We start from the raw sequence: 15,226 nt of genomic DNA on the forward strand, positions 1-15,226 counted from the left end.
TTTCCTCAATTCATGGGCAGTTATTTTGCGCCTTTTTTGCCCAACACGCTTCTTGCGACCCTGTTGGCTATTTGCCATGAAACGCTTGATTGTTCGGTGATCACGCTTTAAAGGTTTGGCAATTTCAAGACTGCTGCATCCCTCTGCATGGCGTCTCACAATTTTGGACTTTTCAGAGTCTGTCAAATCTCTCTCCTTACCCATTTTGCCAAAGAAAAGGAAGTTGCCTAATAATTAAGCGCACCTTTTTTTGTGCACTGTTATTTTAATACTATCTTGGTCCTTTCTTTTCTTTTTTTAAAGTACAGTACTGCTCTTTATGGGTATTAGCTAGATGTGCTGCCATGGCTATACTATATGATTTCTTTTCTTATATTGGAGCCTCCAGATGAACTGTTATATACGGAGAAACGTGTCGAGGCAAAGCGTTACTGCCCAGCGTCCAGAGGCAAAATGTGATTTGGAATTGACCATTCTTCACTATATCTGATGTCGAAGACACATGTACTGAACAAAGTCCAAGATTGGCATACTAGACTTAGGGGTACTTTGCATGTTGCGACATCGCTACTGCGATCTCGTCGGGGTCAAATCGAAAGTGACGCACATTCGGTGCCGGTAACGACGTCACAACGTGTAAAGACTAGAAGCACCGATAAACGATCGCAAAAACGTTGAAAATCGGTGATCTGTGTAGTGTCGGTCATTTCCATAATTTCGCTGCAGCGACAGGTACGATGTTGTTCCTCGTTCCTGCGGCAGCATACATCGCTGTGTATGAAGCCGCAGGAGCGAGGAACATCTCCTTACCTACGTCATGCCTGCAATGAAAAATGAGGTGGGCGGGATGTTTACGTCCCCGCTCATCTCCGCCCCTCCGCTTCTGTTGGCCGCCTGCTGTGTGACGTTGCTGTGACGCCGCATGACCCGGCCCCCTAGGAAGGAAGCGGGTCGCCGGCCAGAGCGACGTCGCAGGGCAGGTAAGTGCGTGTGAAGCTGCCGTAGTGATAATGTTCGCTACGGCAGCTATCACAAGATATCGCATCTGCGACGGGGGCGGGGACTATCGCGCTCGGCATCGTTACAATCGGCTAGCGATGTCGCAGCGTGCAAAGTACCCCTTAGTGTCATGCGGTGTGGTACCCCTTACTCACTAGGTGTCATGGCAACCCCAGACTCTGTTCACATTGCATATTCTGGCAGGCAACCTGATACTTCTTAGTTGCTCAGCCAGAGTCGGGCGCCGACTGTTTAGTGCTCTCTGGTCTTCAGTTTTGCAAGAGTTAATTCCTGCTGGCTGGTGAATTGCTGATGGGGTGTCACAGGTTGCTAACGTCTTATCACAGCTGCCTCCGACATATAAAAAATGGTAGAACTTTGCCTCACATGACGAATCTAGCTCTAGCTTTGCTCCAGCGATACCGGTTTTTGTGCATGGTGATCCAGCGTTTGATGAACTGTTTTATACCTTTTGGTGTGCTGTAATAATATCCTTATTGTTTGTTTATTTCCTCCCTTAGCATGTAGTGTCTTTTCCCCTGTGTTTGCTTGCAGTAAGTTTGAGTCTTGTTTTTTTCTTCTGTCTGTCAGTATTTGTGGGATTCTTTACTCCTGTCCCAACCCTCCCTGGGGGTGCTGGGATCAGGGCTACGCAGGAGTTAGGGCTATGCTGGAAGTCCAGACCTCGCTACTATCGAGTGCCCCTCCCCCTGGTCACTGTGTCGTACCGGTGACACAATCACGGCAAAGTAACTTTACTGTTAAAATTTTTGCACCTTATGATCCACCATTTTAGCCCAAGACCTTTAATCTCTTGGCAGACACTAATTATCCTCTACATACTTGTGGTTGTGAATGTTTATATTTATTTATATCTGTACTTTTGGACATTGCTGTTTATTCCCCTCCCGTTTCTTTTTTAATCTAGGGATTTTACAGGTTTAGGTAGTGCCAGACATCAAGAACTGAGGGGTGCCACTTTCTTTGTTAGAGTGATAATCCCGTGGGCAGGCAGGGCTAAACCATCAGGGCCATCTGAGGGTCAGGTTTGGGCCCATTGCTAGCCCCTTCGTTTTTCAACTCAGGGACTCTTATTGAGTTTCATTTTCTTGTTTAGTCACATGCACTTTATCACTGGGTTGTGGTGTGATCATATGTACATCTACAAATAGTCATATGTGCTGTAAACAGGAAGAAAGAAATGCTGTGGTTAAAAATGATCATCATCACTTTATTCTGAAATAACAGGCAACTGATCTCCGGGAAAAGAGAATGAATGAAGACTCATCCAGGTTTTCTTTTACGGCGAATGCAGAAGAAATCAGATGATTGCTTGTATAATTAAGTTCATTGCTTAGACTTTCATGATGTCAGTGTACAATTATAAAATCTCATTTGGTTTGTATGAGTGTTTGGAACATTACGGTAGACTGGGAGCATTTTTCAGTCCAGATACACTTCACACACGTTAAAAGCCTACAAGGATGGAACTGTGAAGGGATAGAATGTCACATTTCACTATAAAATAAGGCATGCGACATCCTCTGTGCCACGTCAGGCATCTCCCAGGTTCGACTTCATCACAGATTACGCTTGGCAGATAGAAATATTAAAATCTTGATTTTAGAAAGGGCTTGTCAATGAAAAAGTCTGGATTGATCCGCTGTTGGAGAAGATGCCAGGCCTTCTCAATCTAAATGAGAAGAAACATGATTGAAACATTACATACACACCACTAAGATCAGGGCAAAAAAGCATGGATGGCTAAGGTCACATCCATATTATTGATGCCATTGCCATGCACTCCATTATAGAAGTTGTTTTGCACAGCTGACATCTGCACATGCAGGACGCGTGCACAATTAACACCAGATAGGTAGTTATAGAAGCGGTTTCATTAGCACGGCTTGCCTCCTGATGCGAAAGTAGTGCCAAAATCTTTAAGGATGTAGCCTTTTTGGGCCTTAAAGTGGACACAAGTTTTTATTATTTCTCAATATTATACTTCTCAAAATATAGAACTTTTCCCATCTACATAGCAGTACTAGAGTTTATTGCAGAACAAGATATGGTTTTCAATGTCCCCACGGATTTGTTTTTACCAATACCGTACTTTCAAAAAGGAGGAATCTAAAAAAGCAATTTAAGTTTTTTAAGCAGTTTTATTACAAGCGTCTAAAAACAAACTGCACAAGTTAAAAAGGGTTGTCCTATTAGTGGTACGTAGTCTCTTCCCGTGCCTGCGCTGTTCCAGCTGCATTGGCACTCGCTCTCCGGTGCTCATACGAGGTTATTAGGTCATGTAAACCCTGCACCCAAGCAGCGCAGACTTCACTCTCCCCATCTTCGGATGTTACAAGCATCATTCGGTGTAAGATCCATCACAGCTGATCTTCCCTTGATTACTTATTCACCCGAAGCCTCAAGAGCCTCACATGAGCCCCAGTAGAGTGCCCACACAGCTGGAACAGCACCAGCACGGGAGGCGAGTATAAGGGGTGTGTGCCCACGATCAGTGTTTGCAGCGTTTTGGACGTAGCATGCTTCAGCTGCGTCCAAAACGCTGCATTGTACAGTACAAGCATAGTGGATGATTTTTCTAGAAATCCCGTGCCCACTGTGCTTGTTTTTATCGCAGCAAACACTGACCTGTGGTGCGACTTTCCAGACTGCAGCATGTCAATTGTTTGCTGCGGATTCGCATGCGTCCTTTATACAGAGAGCACAAGTGAAAGACTGCAGCGCACTGAACCCTGATCACAGGTACGAGCAGCTGCGGAGGAGACTCGCGGCCCCACAGGTCAGGACCCGCTGCGTCCAGGATGCAGGGAGTTCTGATCATGGGCACATACACTAATTGTATTTAATTTTTGACAGGGGCAAACACTCAGATTGACAAGAGGTTGTTCTAGTATTGGACAACCCCTTTAATACGTCTCTTCGATCCAATGAGGCTGATGTATTTATTTTTAAAATCCATGTCTTAATGCTAGGTATATACTGCCATTAAGATGAGCATTTTATGTGGCCAGCTGTATAGTGGCAAGGCTCATGAAGTCAAGTGTATTAAAATCAGATCAGATCTTAGCAGCAGCAGGGAGGAGGCACACTGAGTAGTTATCAATCAAACTAGGGGAGATAGAGGTAAAGGGGTTGTCCCATGGATCACATGGATTTTCAGAAGTACATGCAGTATTCTTATCAGGTCTAAGATCTATTTAGTAGCGTATGTGGCATGTATTGTGAAATACAATGACTAATTCATATTAAGGTCGTCCATCTATGATTTAAATGTATGATAGTGTGGGATGGCAATAATCATTTTACTTCTGCATTACGTCTGGTTCAGGTTTAGGTTCTGTTTGACATATATAGCCCTCTGAGTTACAATGCTTGTGTCAACAATATCCTGTATGCTTCAGATTTCTGACCTGTGGAATAGGGTGAAAACCCAGAAGCCTTTTCTTACAAAGAAAAGCATCCAAGCTGGCTAAGTTTTGCCAAAAACTATTACTAGTATGTGAAAAGCATTAGGGAAAATGTGTTATGGTCTGATGAGGCCAAAGTTAAACTTTGTCCATAATTTCAAAAGGTATAGTTGGCGCAAAGCCAACAATACATAACACCAAAATAACACGATACCCCACAGTGAAGCATGGTGGAGACAGTATTACTTTGGGGCACTTTTTTGGGCAACTGGTACTAAGTCTTTAGTCATGGTGGAAAGAATAATGAACAAGTCCAAATATCTGTCAATTTTTCAACAAAACCTTCGAGCCTCTGCGAAAATGTTGAAGATGAAGAGTTTTGCCTTTAAGCACCACAACAACCCTAAGCATAGCTCCAAATCAACTAAAGATCAAACGTTTTGTAATGGCCTAGTTTTGTAATTTTTTAGGTGGATAAAACAAACAAAAACACAATTTTTTCAATTGACTTGTAAAAACTATGGATGGCACAAGTGGAAAAAGCTCTGAAAAAGAGAATTTTGTTTACTTACCGTAAATTCTTTTTCTTATAGTTCCGACATGGGAGACCCAGACCATGGGTGTATAGCTTCTGCCTCCGGAGGACACACAAAGCACTACACTAAAAGTGTAGCTCCTCCCTCCGAGCATATACACCCCCCGGATGACAAATCCACCCAGTTTAGTGCAAAAGCTGAAGGAGGACATCCACCCATAAGTAGAGATAGAGTAAAACCCGGAATAACCGGAACCTCTGTCTACAACAACAGCCGGTGAAAAACACACGGAACAAGAAAACTGCCAACAGGCAACAGGGAGGGTGCTGGGTCTCCCATGTCGGAACTATAAGAAAAAGAATTTACGGTAAGTAAACAAAATTCTCTTTTTCTTCATCGTTCCTTATGGGAGACCCAGACCATGGGAAGTCTCAAAGCAGTCCATGGGTGGGAAATAAACAGAAACTGAGAAGTAGGCAAAACCTAACTTTACAAATGGGCGACAGCCGCCCGAAGGATGCGTCTACCCAAGCTCGCATCTGCCGAAGCATGAGCATGCACATGGTAGTGCTTCGAAAAGGTGTGCAGACTAGACCAAGTGGCAGCCTGACAGACCTGCTGAGCCATAGCCTGGTGCCTGAAAACCTAAGAGGCACCGACAGCTCAGGTCAAGTGCGCCTTAATCCCCGGCGGGGGAGGCACCTGAGAACATTGGTAGGCATCGGATATGGCCGACCTAATCCAACGAGCTAGGGTCGGTTTAGAAGCCGAGAGACCCTTGCGCTGACCTGTGGTTAGCACAAAAAGAGAGGTGCACCGCCTAAGAACAGCGGTGCGTGACACATAGATCCAGAGCGTCCGCACCAAATCTAAAGCATGCAACGCTTTCTCAAAGCGATGCACAGGGGCCGAACAAAGGGAAGACAATGAAATGTCCTGGATAAGGTGGAAAGGAGACACCACCTTAGGGAGAAAGCCCGGAGTCGGACGGAGAACCACCTTCTCTTGGTGAAAAAACCAAAAAGGGTGACTCCGAAGAGAGCCCAGTCAAATCAGAGACTCTCCTGAGAGAAGTTATGGCCACCAGAAAGACCACTTTCTGTGAAGGACGAAACAACCAAAGCTCCCTAAGAGGCTCAAAGGGGGGTTTCTGTAAGGCCGTGAGGACCAGATTAAGGTCCCAGGGATCCAGAGGCCGCCGGTAAGGCGGAATGATGTGAGATGCGCCCTGCATGAAGGTGCGCACCTGGGCCAGTCGGGCGATACGCCGCTGGAACAACACTGACAGAGCAGAGACCTGTCCCTTGAGGGAATTGAGGGACAGTCCTAGCTGCAGACTGGACTGTAGAAAGGACAGGATGGTCGGCAAGGAAAACGGCCAAGGAGCATGGCCGGAAGAGCGACACCAGGACAGGAAAATTCTCCAAGTCCTGTGGTAAATCCTGGCCGAGGAAGACTTCCGAGCCTGAGTCATAGTGGAGATGACCTCGGAAGGAATGCCTGAAGCCGTAAGGATTCAGGGCTCAAGAGCCACGCCGTCAATCTGAGAGCCGCAGAATTCTGGTGGAAAACGGACCCTGTGAGAGAAGGTCTGGGCGGTCCGGGAGATGCCACGGCACCTCTACGGACAGACGGAGCAGGTCTGGGAACCAAGCTCGCCTGGGCCAGTCTGGGGCGATGAGTACGACCCGACGGCCCTCCATTCTGATCTTGCGCAGGACTCTGGGCAAGAGAGCTAGAGGGGGAAACACGTAGGCCAGACGGAACTGGGACCAATCCTGAACCAGCACGTCCGCCGCCAAGGCCTGAGGATCGTGGGAGCGAGCCACGTAAACCGGGACCTTGTTGTCGTGCCGGGATGCCATTAGATCCACCTCCGGAGTGCCCCACTTGCGACAGATTGACCGGAACACTGCCGGATGCAGGGCCCACTCGCCGCTGTCCACGGTTTGACGGCTAGATAATCTGCCTCCCAGTTTTCTTCGCCTGGGATGTGGACTGCGGATATGGTGGACTTGGAGTCCTCCGTCCACTGAAGGATACGTTGAACTTCCAACACTGCTAGGCGGCTGCAAGTCCCGCCCTGGTGATTGATGTAGGCAACTGCTGTCGCGTTGTCTGACTGGACTCGAATGTGCTTGCCCGCCGACAGGTGGAGAAAAGCTACGAGAGCTAGGAGCACAGCTCTGATTTCCAGCACATTGATCGAGAGGGCTGATTCGGACGGAGTCCAAGTGCCCTGTGCTCGGTGGTGGAGAAACAATGCTCCCCAGCCGGATAGACTGGCATCCGTGGTGAGAATCACCCAGGACGGGGCCAGAAAGGAGCGTGGAGAGAGGGGCCGAAGCCACCACTAAAGAGAGCTCCTGGACTGTGGCGACAGAGCCACCAGCCTGTGCAAGGAAGAGGTCCGCTTGACCCAACAGCGGAGAATGTCCAGCTGCAGGGGACGCAGATGGAACTGGCAAAGGGAACCGCTTCTTCCATTGACGCCACCATCTGACCCAGCACCTGCATGAGGTGCCTGATGGAATGACGGCGGAGCCTCAGCAGAGAGCGAACCGCCAGATGAAGGGACTGCTGTTTGACTAAGGGCAGCTTCACAAGTGCCAGCAGAGTCTTGAATTGCATCCCTAGGTACGTAAGTTCCTGGGTCGAGGTCAGAGTGGACTTGCAAGCGTGGCGAGAGTGAGCGAGACACTCCGCTGACAGTCTGCACTGGATGAAGCCTTGACTAGAAGGTCGTCCAGGTAAGGAATCACTGCCAACCCCTGGAGGTGCAGAACCGCAGCCACTGCTGCCATGACCTAGGTGAATACACGAGGGGCCGTGGCTAACCCGAAGGGGAGAGCCACGAATTGGAAATGTTCCTCTCCGATTACAAACGTAGCCAACGCTGGTGTGAAACTGCGATTGGCACATGCGGATAGACATCTCTGATGTCGATGGATGCTAAGAAATCTCCTTGGGTCATTGACTGATCGCAGAGATTCCATGCAAAAATGCCGCACCTGAACATGCTTGTTGAGAAGCTTGAGATCCAGGTCGGAAGGCACTGTCCTTTTCGGGGACTAGGAAGAGATTTGAGTAGAAATCTCAGGACCGTTCCCAGTCGGGAACTGGTACAATTACTCCGTTGGCCTGCAAGAATGCCACGGCCTGTGAGAAGGCGGCGGCCTTGGAGCAGGGTGGAGTTAACAGAAAAAATCTGTTTGGCGGGCTGGATAGAATTCTATTCTGTAGCCGTGGGAGATGGTAACCCACACCCACTGATCGAAGACGTGTTGAAACCATACGTCGCCCAAGTGGGAGAGCCTGCCACCGACCAAGGACGTTGCTGGCGCGGCCAGATAATCAAGAGGAGGCTGCCTTGGTGGCAGCAGCTCCTGCGGACTTCTGAGGACGCGGCTTCATGCGCCAGTTGGTTTACGGACCTTGGCTGAGTTAGTGGACGAGGCCGAGGGCTTAGAGGACGACCAGTTAGAGGAACGAAAGGAACGAAACCTCGACTGGTTCCTGCCCTGGACAGGTTTCCTGGGTTTGTGGCATGGAAGTACTCTTCCCGCCAAAAGCTTCCTTAATAATTTCATCCAGTTGTTCACCGAATAGACTGGTCCCAGCAAAAGGGAGCACAGCAAGGAACTTCTTAAGAAGTATCTGCCTTCCACTCTCGAAGTCACAGGAGCCTGCGGATAGCGAGGGAAGTTGCCGAGGCCACCGCAGTGCGGTGACAGTCTCCAGCATGGCAGACATGGCATAGGATGAAAAGACTGGAGCCTGGAAGTTAAGGAAACCATTTCGGGCATAAAGTCCCTGTGAGGGAATGCATCTCCTCCAGAGAAGCAGAGATGGCTTTGAGAGCCCGCACTGCTACAAAAGATGGGGAGAACGAGGCCCCTGCCGCCTCATATATAGATTTGACCAGAAGGTCAACCTGGCGGACAGTGGGATCCTTAGAGAGGTGCCGTCAGCCACTGATACAACTATCCGGGCTGAAAATCTAGACACCGGAGGGTCCACCCTTGGTGAATGAGCCCACTCCTTGACCACCTCTGGTGGAAGGGGGAAACAGTCATCAGAACCACGCTTTGGGAAGCGTCTGTCAGGACAGGCTCTGGGCTTGGTCACAGTGGCCTGAAAAACTAGAGTGGTTAAGGAACACACTCCTTGTTCTCTTAAGGTATACTGATGCCTTTCTGCCAGAGGGGGATGCTCCCCTGATACAAGCGGATTGAGGTCCAGTACAAATATAATGGACGCAATCAAATCATTAGCATCAGCGTCACCTTCGGACAGATCAATGGGGTACATGAAGTAGCGTCCGAGCCCCTAGTAAAGGCATCCTCCTCGTCCTGCGAGTCAGCTCGTAAATCAGAGCTGCGGGACGAGGAAGGAAAGGGGACCCTGTGTCTCCATTTTAGGAGGACGGGGTCTAAGACCAGATGAACAATCCTCTGTGAGCTTTGCTGAGCGAGCCGTAGCAGCAGAAGCGCCCTGAGAAGGGGGCTGATGCATGCTCAGCAGTGTCCGGGACAGCTGTCCCCTGGAGAGAGGGATTCTACCCAAACCGGGGGTTCAGCCACCGGAGGAGCAGCTGGGGCCACTGATGAGCTTCCAGGCTGAGGGACCACTATGTTAGGGCAAGCATCACAATGTGGTTATGTGCTCGGTACAGGCAGTACGAGTCTACATGCAGTGCATATTAAGAACAGCCTTGCAGCCTTGCTCTGATGTGAGAGACATGCTGCAGAAGTGGGGGCTCTGGCCAGAATGACCCCCAGCAGAGTATATAAACAGTGTATATAAGCAGGTCCACAACCGAAGGTTGTGGCTTGCCAGACCGTTTAACATAGAGACATCTCTGTGCCCTCCAGATCCCCCAGCCCAGGCCCCCAGTTGTCACAATGTGGTTATGCAGACATTGAGAACGCTGATAAAATGGCGCCGGAGCGAGGAGAGGGGGCGGGGCCTACTCTGAGAGCGAGATCCGGAGGGCAAATGAGGCATACAGGGGAGGGAATCTTTCCTCAGTGAGGAGTGTCCGTTCCCTGTGCTGAGCAGCCGCTGGGCGGAGCCGCACTGTCCCTCTGCATGACTGACATGCAGGGGCAGTGAAACCGAAAGTAGGCCGCAACTGAAGCCGGGGCCTAGATTTTTCCATGCGGCCAGCGTGCAGGCACCATCGGCGCGGTTCTCCAGTGAAAACTGGAGAACCGGCCGGAAATGTTAACACAGACATATAACACACTCTCCCCAATATATAAAGTACAAGGGACCCCTGGAAAGGCCACTTTCTGTGGTAATAACGTCTCAGTACTTAGCTTGTGAGACGCAGGTGCCAGGTCCCTGGGGGATGAGTGCTCCGTCCGGCAGGATCCTGAAAGGGCTGCGGATGGAGACCGGTCTCCTGCAAAGCAGTGAGAACCATGATGGCTCCCACTTCAAGCCAGAGCCTCAGGGGATGGTGAAGGAGCGCGGCATGTGAAGGCTCCAGCCTTGTAAAATCAACCTTAACAGCACCGCCGACACAGTGGGGTGAGAAGGGACATGCCGGGAGTCCAGAATGGACCCGCTTTTCTTCCAAATCTTTGAAATCAAAAATCAGAGGATGCATGAGTGTGTGTGACCTCCTGAACACAAAGCATTGAACTGGGTTGATTTGTCATCCGGGGGGTGTATATGCTCGGAGGGAGGAGCTACACGTTTAGTGTAGTGCTTTGTGTGTCCTCCGGAGGCAGAAGCTATACACCCATGGTCTGGGTCTCCCATAAGGAACGATGAAGAAAATTATTTTTGTTTGATTCATTTATGTGACAGAGACCTTGCATTTTAACCAGATGTTTGACAGGTATGTTGACTTTTTAGATCGTCTGCACAACAGAAAAACATGAAATCACCTGCCAGAGAAGATCAAAATGATCCAGGAGTAACGGAGAAGTGAGTAACCACAAGTATTGCAAATGCAGACCAAACCCTTCTAAAGGCATTTAGGGAAATTCAAACAGAACTACCCATATCTACACACACACAATACCACCTACTTATTCACCCACTTCTCTGCTTCCAACGCCTAGAGTAGCAGTGCAATAAGTAAGAGACCACCTGAAGTAAAGCTTAGAATCTAGGGGGATGCCTGAAAAGCAATTATAGCTGATTTAAGTCAAAATGACCAGACTCTCACAAATTTATTTAGACATTTCATGGACATATAATATATATATAAAAATTTTCTTTAACTAGAATAAGCTAACCAGACAACAGAGGGATAGCTGTTGTCTTCTACTTCATGACCACTTTCCTGAAAAACGCGAAAGAGGAGTTGTGTGAAGGAATTCTGGATCAAATCATACTTTGTGAGGAGAGGACCCTAGGGAACTCAAAGTGGGTATGTATGGAGGGAACCATCTCAGAGTAGAATAGCAAGAATTTGGGACAGGACCAGACGCCATGTATGAAAGATCTGAATTAGATAAGCCCAATTTCTGCATTCTAGGCAGGATCTAGTAAACTTTTTGTAGAAATCTATTTTGTAGAAGAATATCTTTTGAGCTCACCACCAAATACAAAAAGGTGTCGTCGTTGTCTCCCCAATCACCATCCCAAACTCCGGTATCTTCCCCTTCCATTTAAGTCAGGGAATTTGCAAAAAAGGAAGATGTAGATAAAAAAATACATGTCAAAGGTTTAGCCAGGTCCATCGAGCGCAACAGTGCTAGCTTAGTGCAACCTAATTGTATTTGATGGGAGCCAAACTGTGTTGTAAAGACGATGCCAGAGTTGAAGATATGGGGGAAAAAAAAGCCCAATTAAACAGGTCATAGCGATATTTCGAAAATTTGGAGAGTCAACCATTGGGAAGGTGGATGAGTCGACATATCACCTGTCAAGACTGTTGATAAAAGCTCGGGACGAGCTGAAATGTCCAGGAATATCAGGAATGTGAATAAAGGACCAAACAAACATAAATCTAGTGAGTGACGGGATTTTCTTTGATTTTGATCATCTATTCCACGAGCGTCACGCAAGGTGGGGTGTATCCTGACCATTTTGTTGATTAACATATCACCTGTTTCTGTGTGATCTCTGGCTCCCAAAGTGTAGACAGGACAACATTTGATGCCTCCACCCGCTCAGTGTTGGACATTTGGCTTGACAATCTGTTCTTAGCAGCTTCCTCACTAACGCCATCTCGTTTCATTATACGGGTAATAGCCTAAAGTAGCCAAACACAAAGGAGATCTCAGAGACAGGAGGTCAGGGGTTTTATTAATCATTTATAGACTTTAACATATGAGTATTAAGACATTAATGAAAAAACTGGATCAGACTTGGAGGTTAGATGGCCCACAATGAGCGCAATGCTAGAGGGAAAGTTGGCATGGGCACGGAGTGCGGAGACTGATGCAAGAGTTATAGGTTATTACCCATTAACTTGTATTCTACAGACTGAAAAGTTTCCATCGTTACTGTTACAGACATCACTACTCTTTTGGAGTTTTTCCTTCTATACTTGGTAAGACTATTGTGTTCTGTGTCTTTAGTACGGGCCACCAGTTTCCTGCTACCCTGATCTCATACTTGGCTGTCTAAAGCTTTCACTATAGGGCGATGTTGGCGTGGAAAGAGGTCTAAGCTAAGTAGATAGCTCTCTCTGTATTGCTAAAATTACGCTTACCTCTTTTTCTGGTATAATTACTGTCCACACCTCATGAACCATTTCATTCCACCCGGCCTCCAGGAGAACAGCAGCATCCATCACACAAACCGATATACCTTGATTAAATTAGCATGCTTAGTTTCTTTCTAACATAAGACCACAATGCTTTCACAACTACAATTGTAGTGACCTGGAGAATCATATTGCTCTGTCATTTTTACAGTACAATTAAAATTCAAACAACATTGGCTGAATTGCAACTTTTTTTTTACCACTTCACTGTACTTGGATTTTTTTTTCCTGTCCTTCCATACATTACACAGTAAAATGAATGGCGTTATTCAGAACTTCAACTCATGATGCCAAACACAAGCTCTTGAATGGCTATGTTGACAAAAAATAATAAAGTTATGGAAGAAGGGGAGGAAGAAATGGTAAAAATCGTAGTCATTAAAAGGGGTTGTCCCATTTTTAGAAAACTGTATGCCATATGTCCCAATAGTAATAAATAAACAAGCTGAGTACTACTTACCTTGCCTGGGTCCGGCACTGAGTCTCCCCTGCTATACTGGTTTCTGTTTGGCTGCAACGTTGTCAACGAGACATCACCGTTGCAGCCAAACAGCAGAAACTCACCAGGGGGGTAAGTAGTTATAAAAAAATAAATAAATTTAAGTACTACTGCAGACATCATTCTGCAAAATAAAGCATGAGTCTCTTAATTTCACGTATTAAAAAAAACCCCATAAAAACACACCGAGAGGTCATAGGTCACCTGAAATCTGAAATATTGCAGGTCACCCCTTGATTTGTATTAGCAGTTGAGAATATGATCACAATGTTGCAGATGTAATGATTCATAACTTTATATAGACTTAACTGAAAGCCGGACTTACCTTTAGCAGCAGCGTCTTCTACAGCCTCTTTAGCCAGAGTCGCTATTGCTGGCCATACGATGTCTGTGAGCCGCTTCAGTTGGTCCTAAATGGAATAAAAGTGTAACATGAAAGCGTACCTATCAAATTTCCTTTACTTGCCAGTCAGTGGAAGGGAGACATGGACTTTGACTCCCACCGATCGCGCGAAACACTGATCTGATGCGTTCACTTCTGCACGCATCAGTGCTAAGATCTCACAGAAGCGCACACACAGAGTGGTGTACGGGCTCAACAAAAAGTCTATGGGCCGATTCATCAAGACCAGCATTTTGCACAGCAGTTTTGGTGAAAGCTCCTCTGGGGTAGCAGGAGACTCTTAATGAATGCTGAACATTTTTCATCAGTCATACGCCACCGTAAGAAATGTGCTCTGGTCAGGTACTGGAGTACATTTCTGTCGTAATTTATGCCACTTCTGACATAAATTTGGATGAATTTTTCATCCGCACATTAGCCTCCCCACTAAGCTCTGCTCACTTCTCAAAAATTTGTCAACGCTGGCGGAAAAAGGAGTTACGCTATTTTAAACAGCTGTTTGCCAAAAGTGAAGTGCATTTGCATTCAGTCCCCCTGGGTAAATACATAATAACACTACCTTATGTGGCAATTACTGCTGTGAGCCCTTTGGGGATATCGCTACCAGCTTTGCACATCTAGAGGCTAACGTTTTGTTCATTCTTCTTTGCAAAATAGCTCTACCTCAGTGAGATTGGATGCAGGCGTCTGAACAGATTCAGAATGGAATTTCGGTCTGGACTTTGACTGGGCCATTCACACACATGAATATGCTTTAATCTCAACAATTCCATTGTAGCTCTGGTAGTATTTTTTGGGGTTGTGGTCCTGCTGGAAGGGGAACCTATGCCCCAGTTTCAAGTCTTTTGCAGCCTCTAACAGGTTTTCCTTCAAGATTGCTCTCTATTGAGCTCAATCCATCTTCCCATAAATTCTAATCAGCTTCCCTGTCCCTGCTGAAGAAAAGCATCCCAACAGCATGATGCTGCCACCACGTTTGACGGTGGGGATGGTGTTTTCAGGGTGATGTGCAGTGTTATTTTTCCGTCACACATAGCACTTTGCATTTAGCTCAAAAAGTTTTACTTTGGTTTCATCTGACCAGAGCATCAGCTTCCACACGCTAGCTGTGTTCCCCTATGTGACTTTTTGTAAACTGCAAATCGGTCTCCTTATGGTTTGCTTTCAAAAATGACTTTCTTCTTGCAACTCTTTCATAAATTTATGGAGTTTACGGCTAATAGTAGTCCTCTGTAGAGATTCTCCCACCTGAGTTGTGGATTCCTGAAGGTCTTCCAGAATGACCAGGGGCCTCTTTGCTGCTTCTCTAATTAGTGCTCTCCTTGCTTGAAATGTCAGTTTAGGTGGACGGCCATGTCTTGGTAGGTTTGCAGGTGTGTTGTACTCCTTCCATTGTTGGTTGATGGATTTAACAGTACTTCGTGAGATATTCAGGGTTTGGGTTATATTTTTTTAATAACCTAAGCCTGCATTACTCTTCTCCAGAAATTTATCACTGACCTGTCTGGTGTGTTCCTTGGTTTTCAAGATAGTGTTTGATCCCTAATGTTCTCAAATAAACCTGAGGCCTTCACAGAACAGGTGTAGTTATACTGAGAATAAATAACACTCAGGTGAATGCAATGTATTCAT

At 46.9% G+C, this 15,226-nt stretch overlaps 1 protein-coding gene across 1 annotated transcript in view; it reads right to left on the reverse strand.

Annotated features, from left to right (window-relative positions):
• Window positions 1–2,209: 2,209 nt before the first annotated feature.
• The window catches only part of COASY (Coenzyme A synthase), a 32,858-nt gene continuing 19,841 nt past the window's right edge, over window positions 2,210–15,226 (reverse strand). The window contains exons 7-10 of the mRNA XM_075349995.1: window positions 13,517–13,601; window positions 12,639–12,736; window positions 12,030–12,176; window positions 2,210–2,692 (exon numbers count right to left, since the gene is read on the reverse strand). Of these exons, the coding sequence (XP_075206110.1) occupies window positions 2,609–2,692; window positions 12,030–12,176; window positions 12,639–12,736; window positions 13,517–13,601 (414 nt within the window). The 3' untranslated portion in view covers window positions 2,210–2,608. The remainder of the gene's footprint in view (window positions 2,693–12,029; window positions 12,177–12,638; window positions 12,737–13,516; window positions 13,602–15,226) is intronic.

This window comes from Anomaloglossus baeobatrachus, chromosome 5, assembly GCF_048569485.1.
Source record: "Anomaloglossus baeobatrachus isolate aAnoBae1 chromosome 5, aAnoBae1.hap1, whole genome shotgun sequence".
Lineage (NCBI taxonomy): Eukaryota > Metazoa > Chordata > Amphibia > Anura > Aromobatidae > Anomaloglossus > Anomaloglossus baeobatrachus.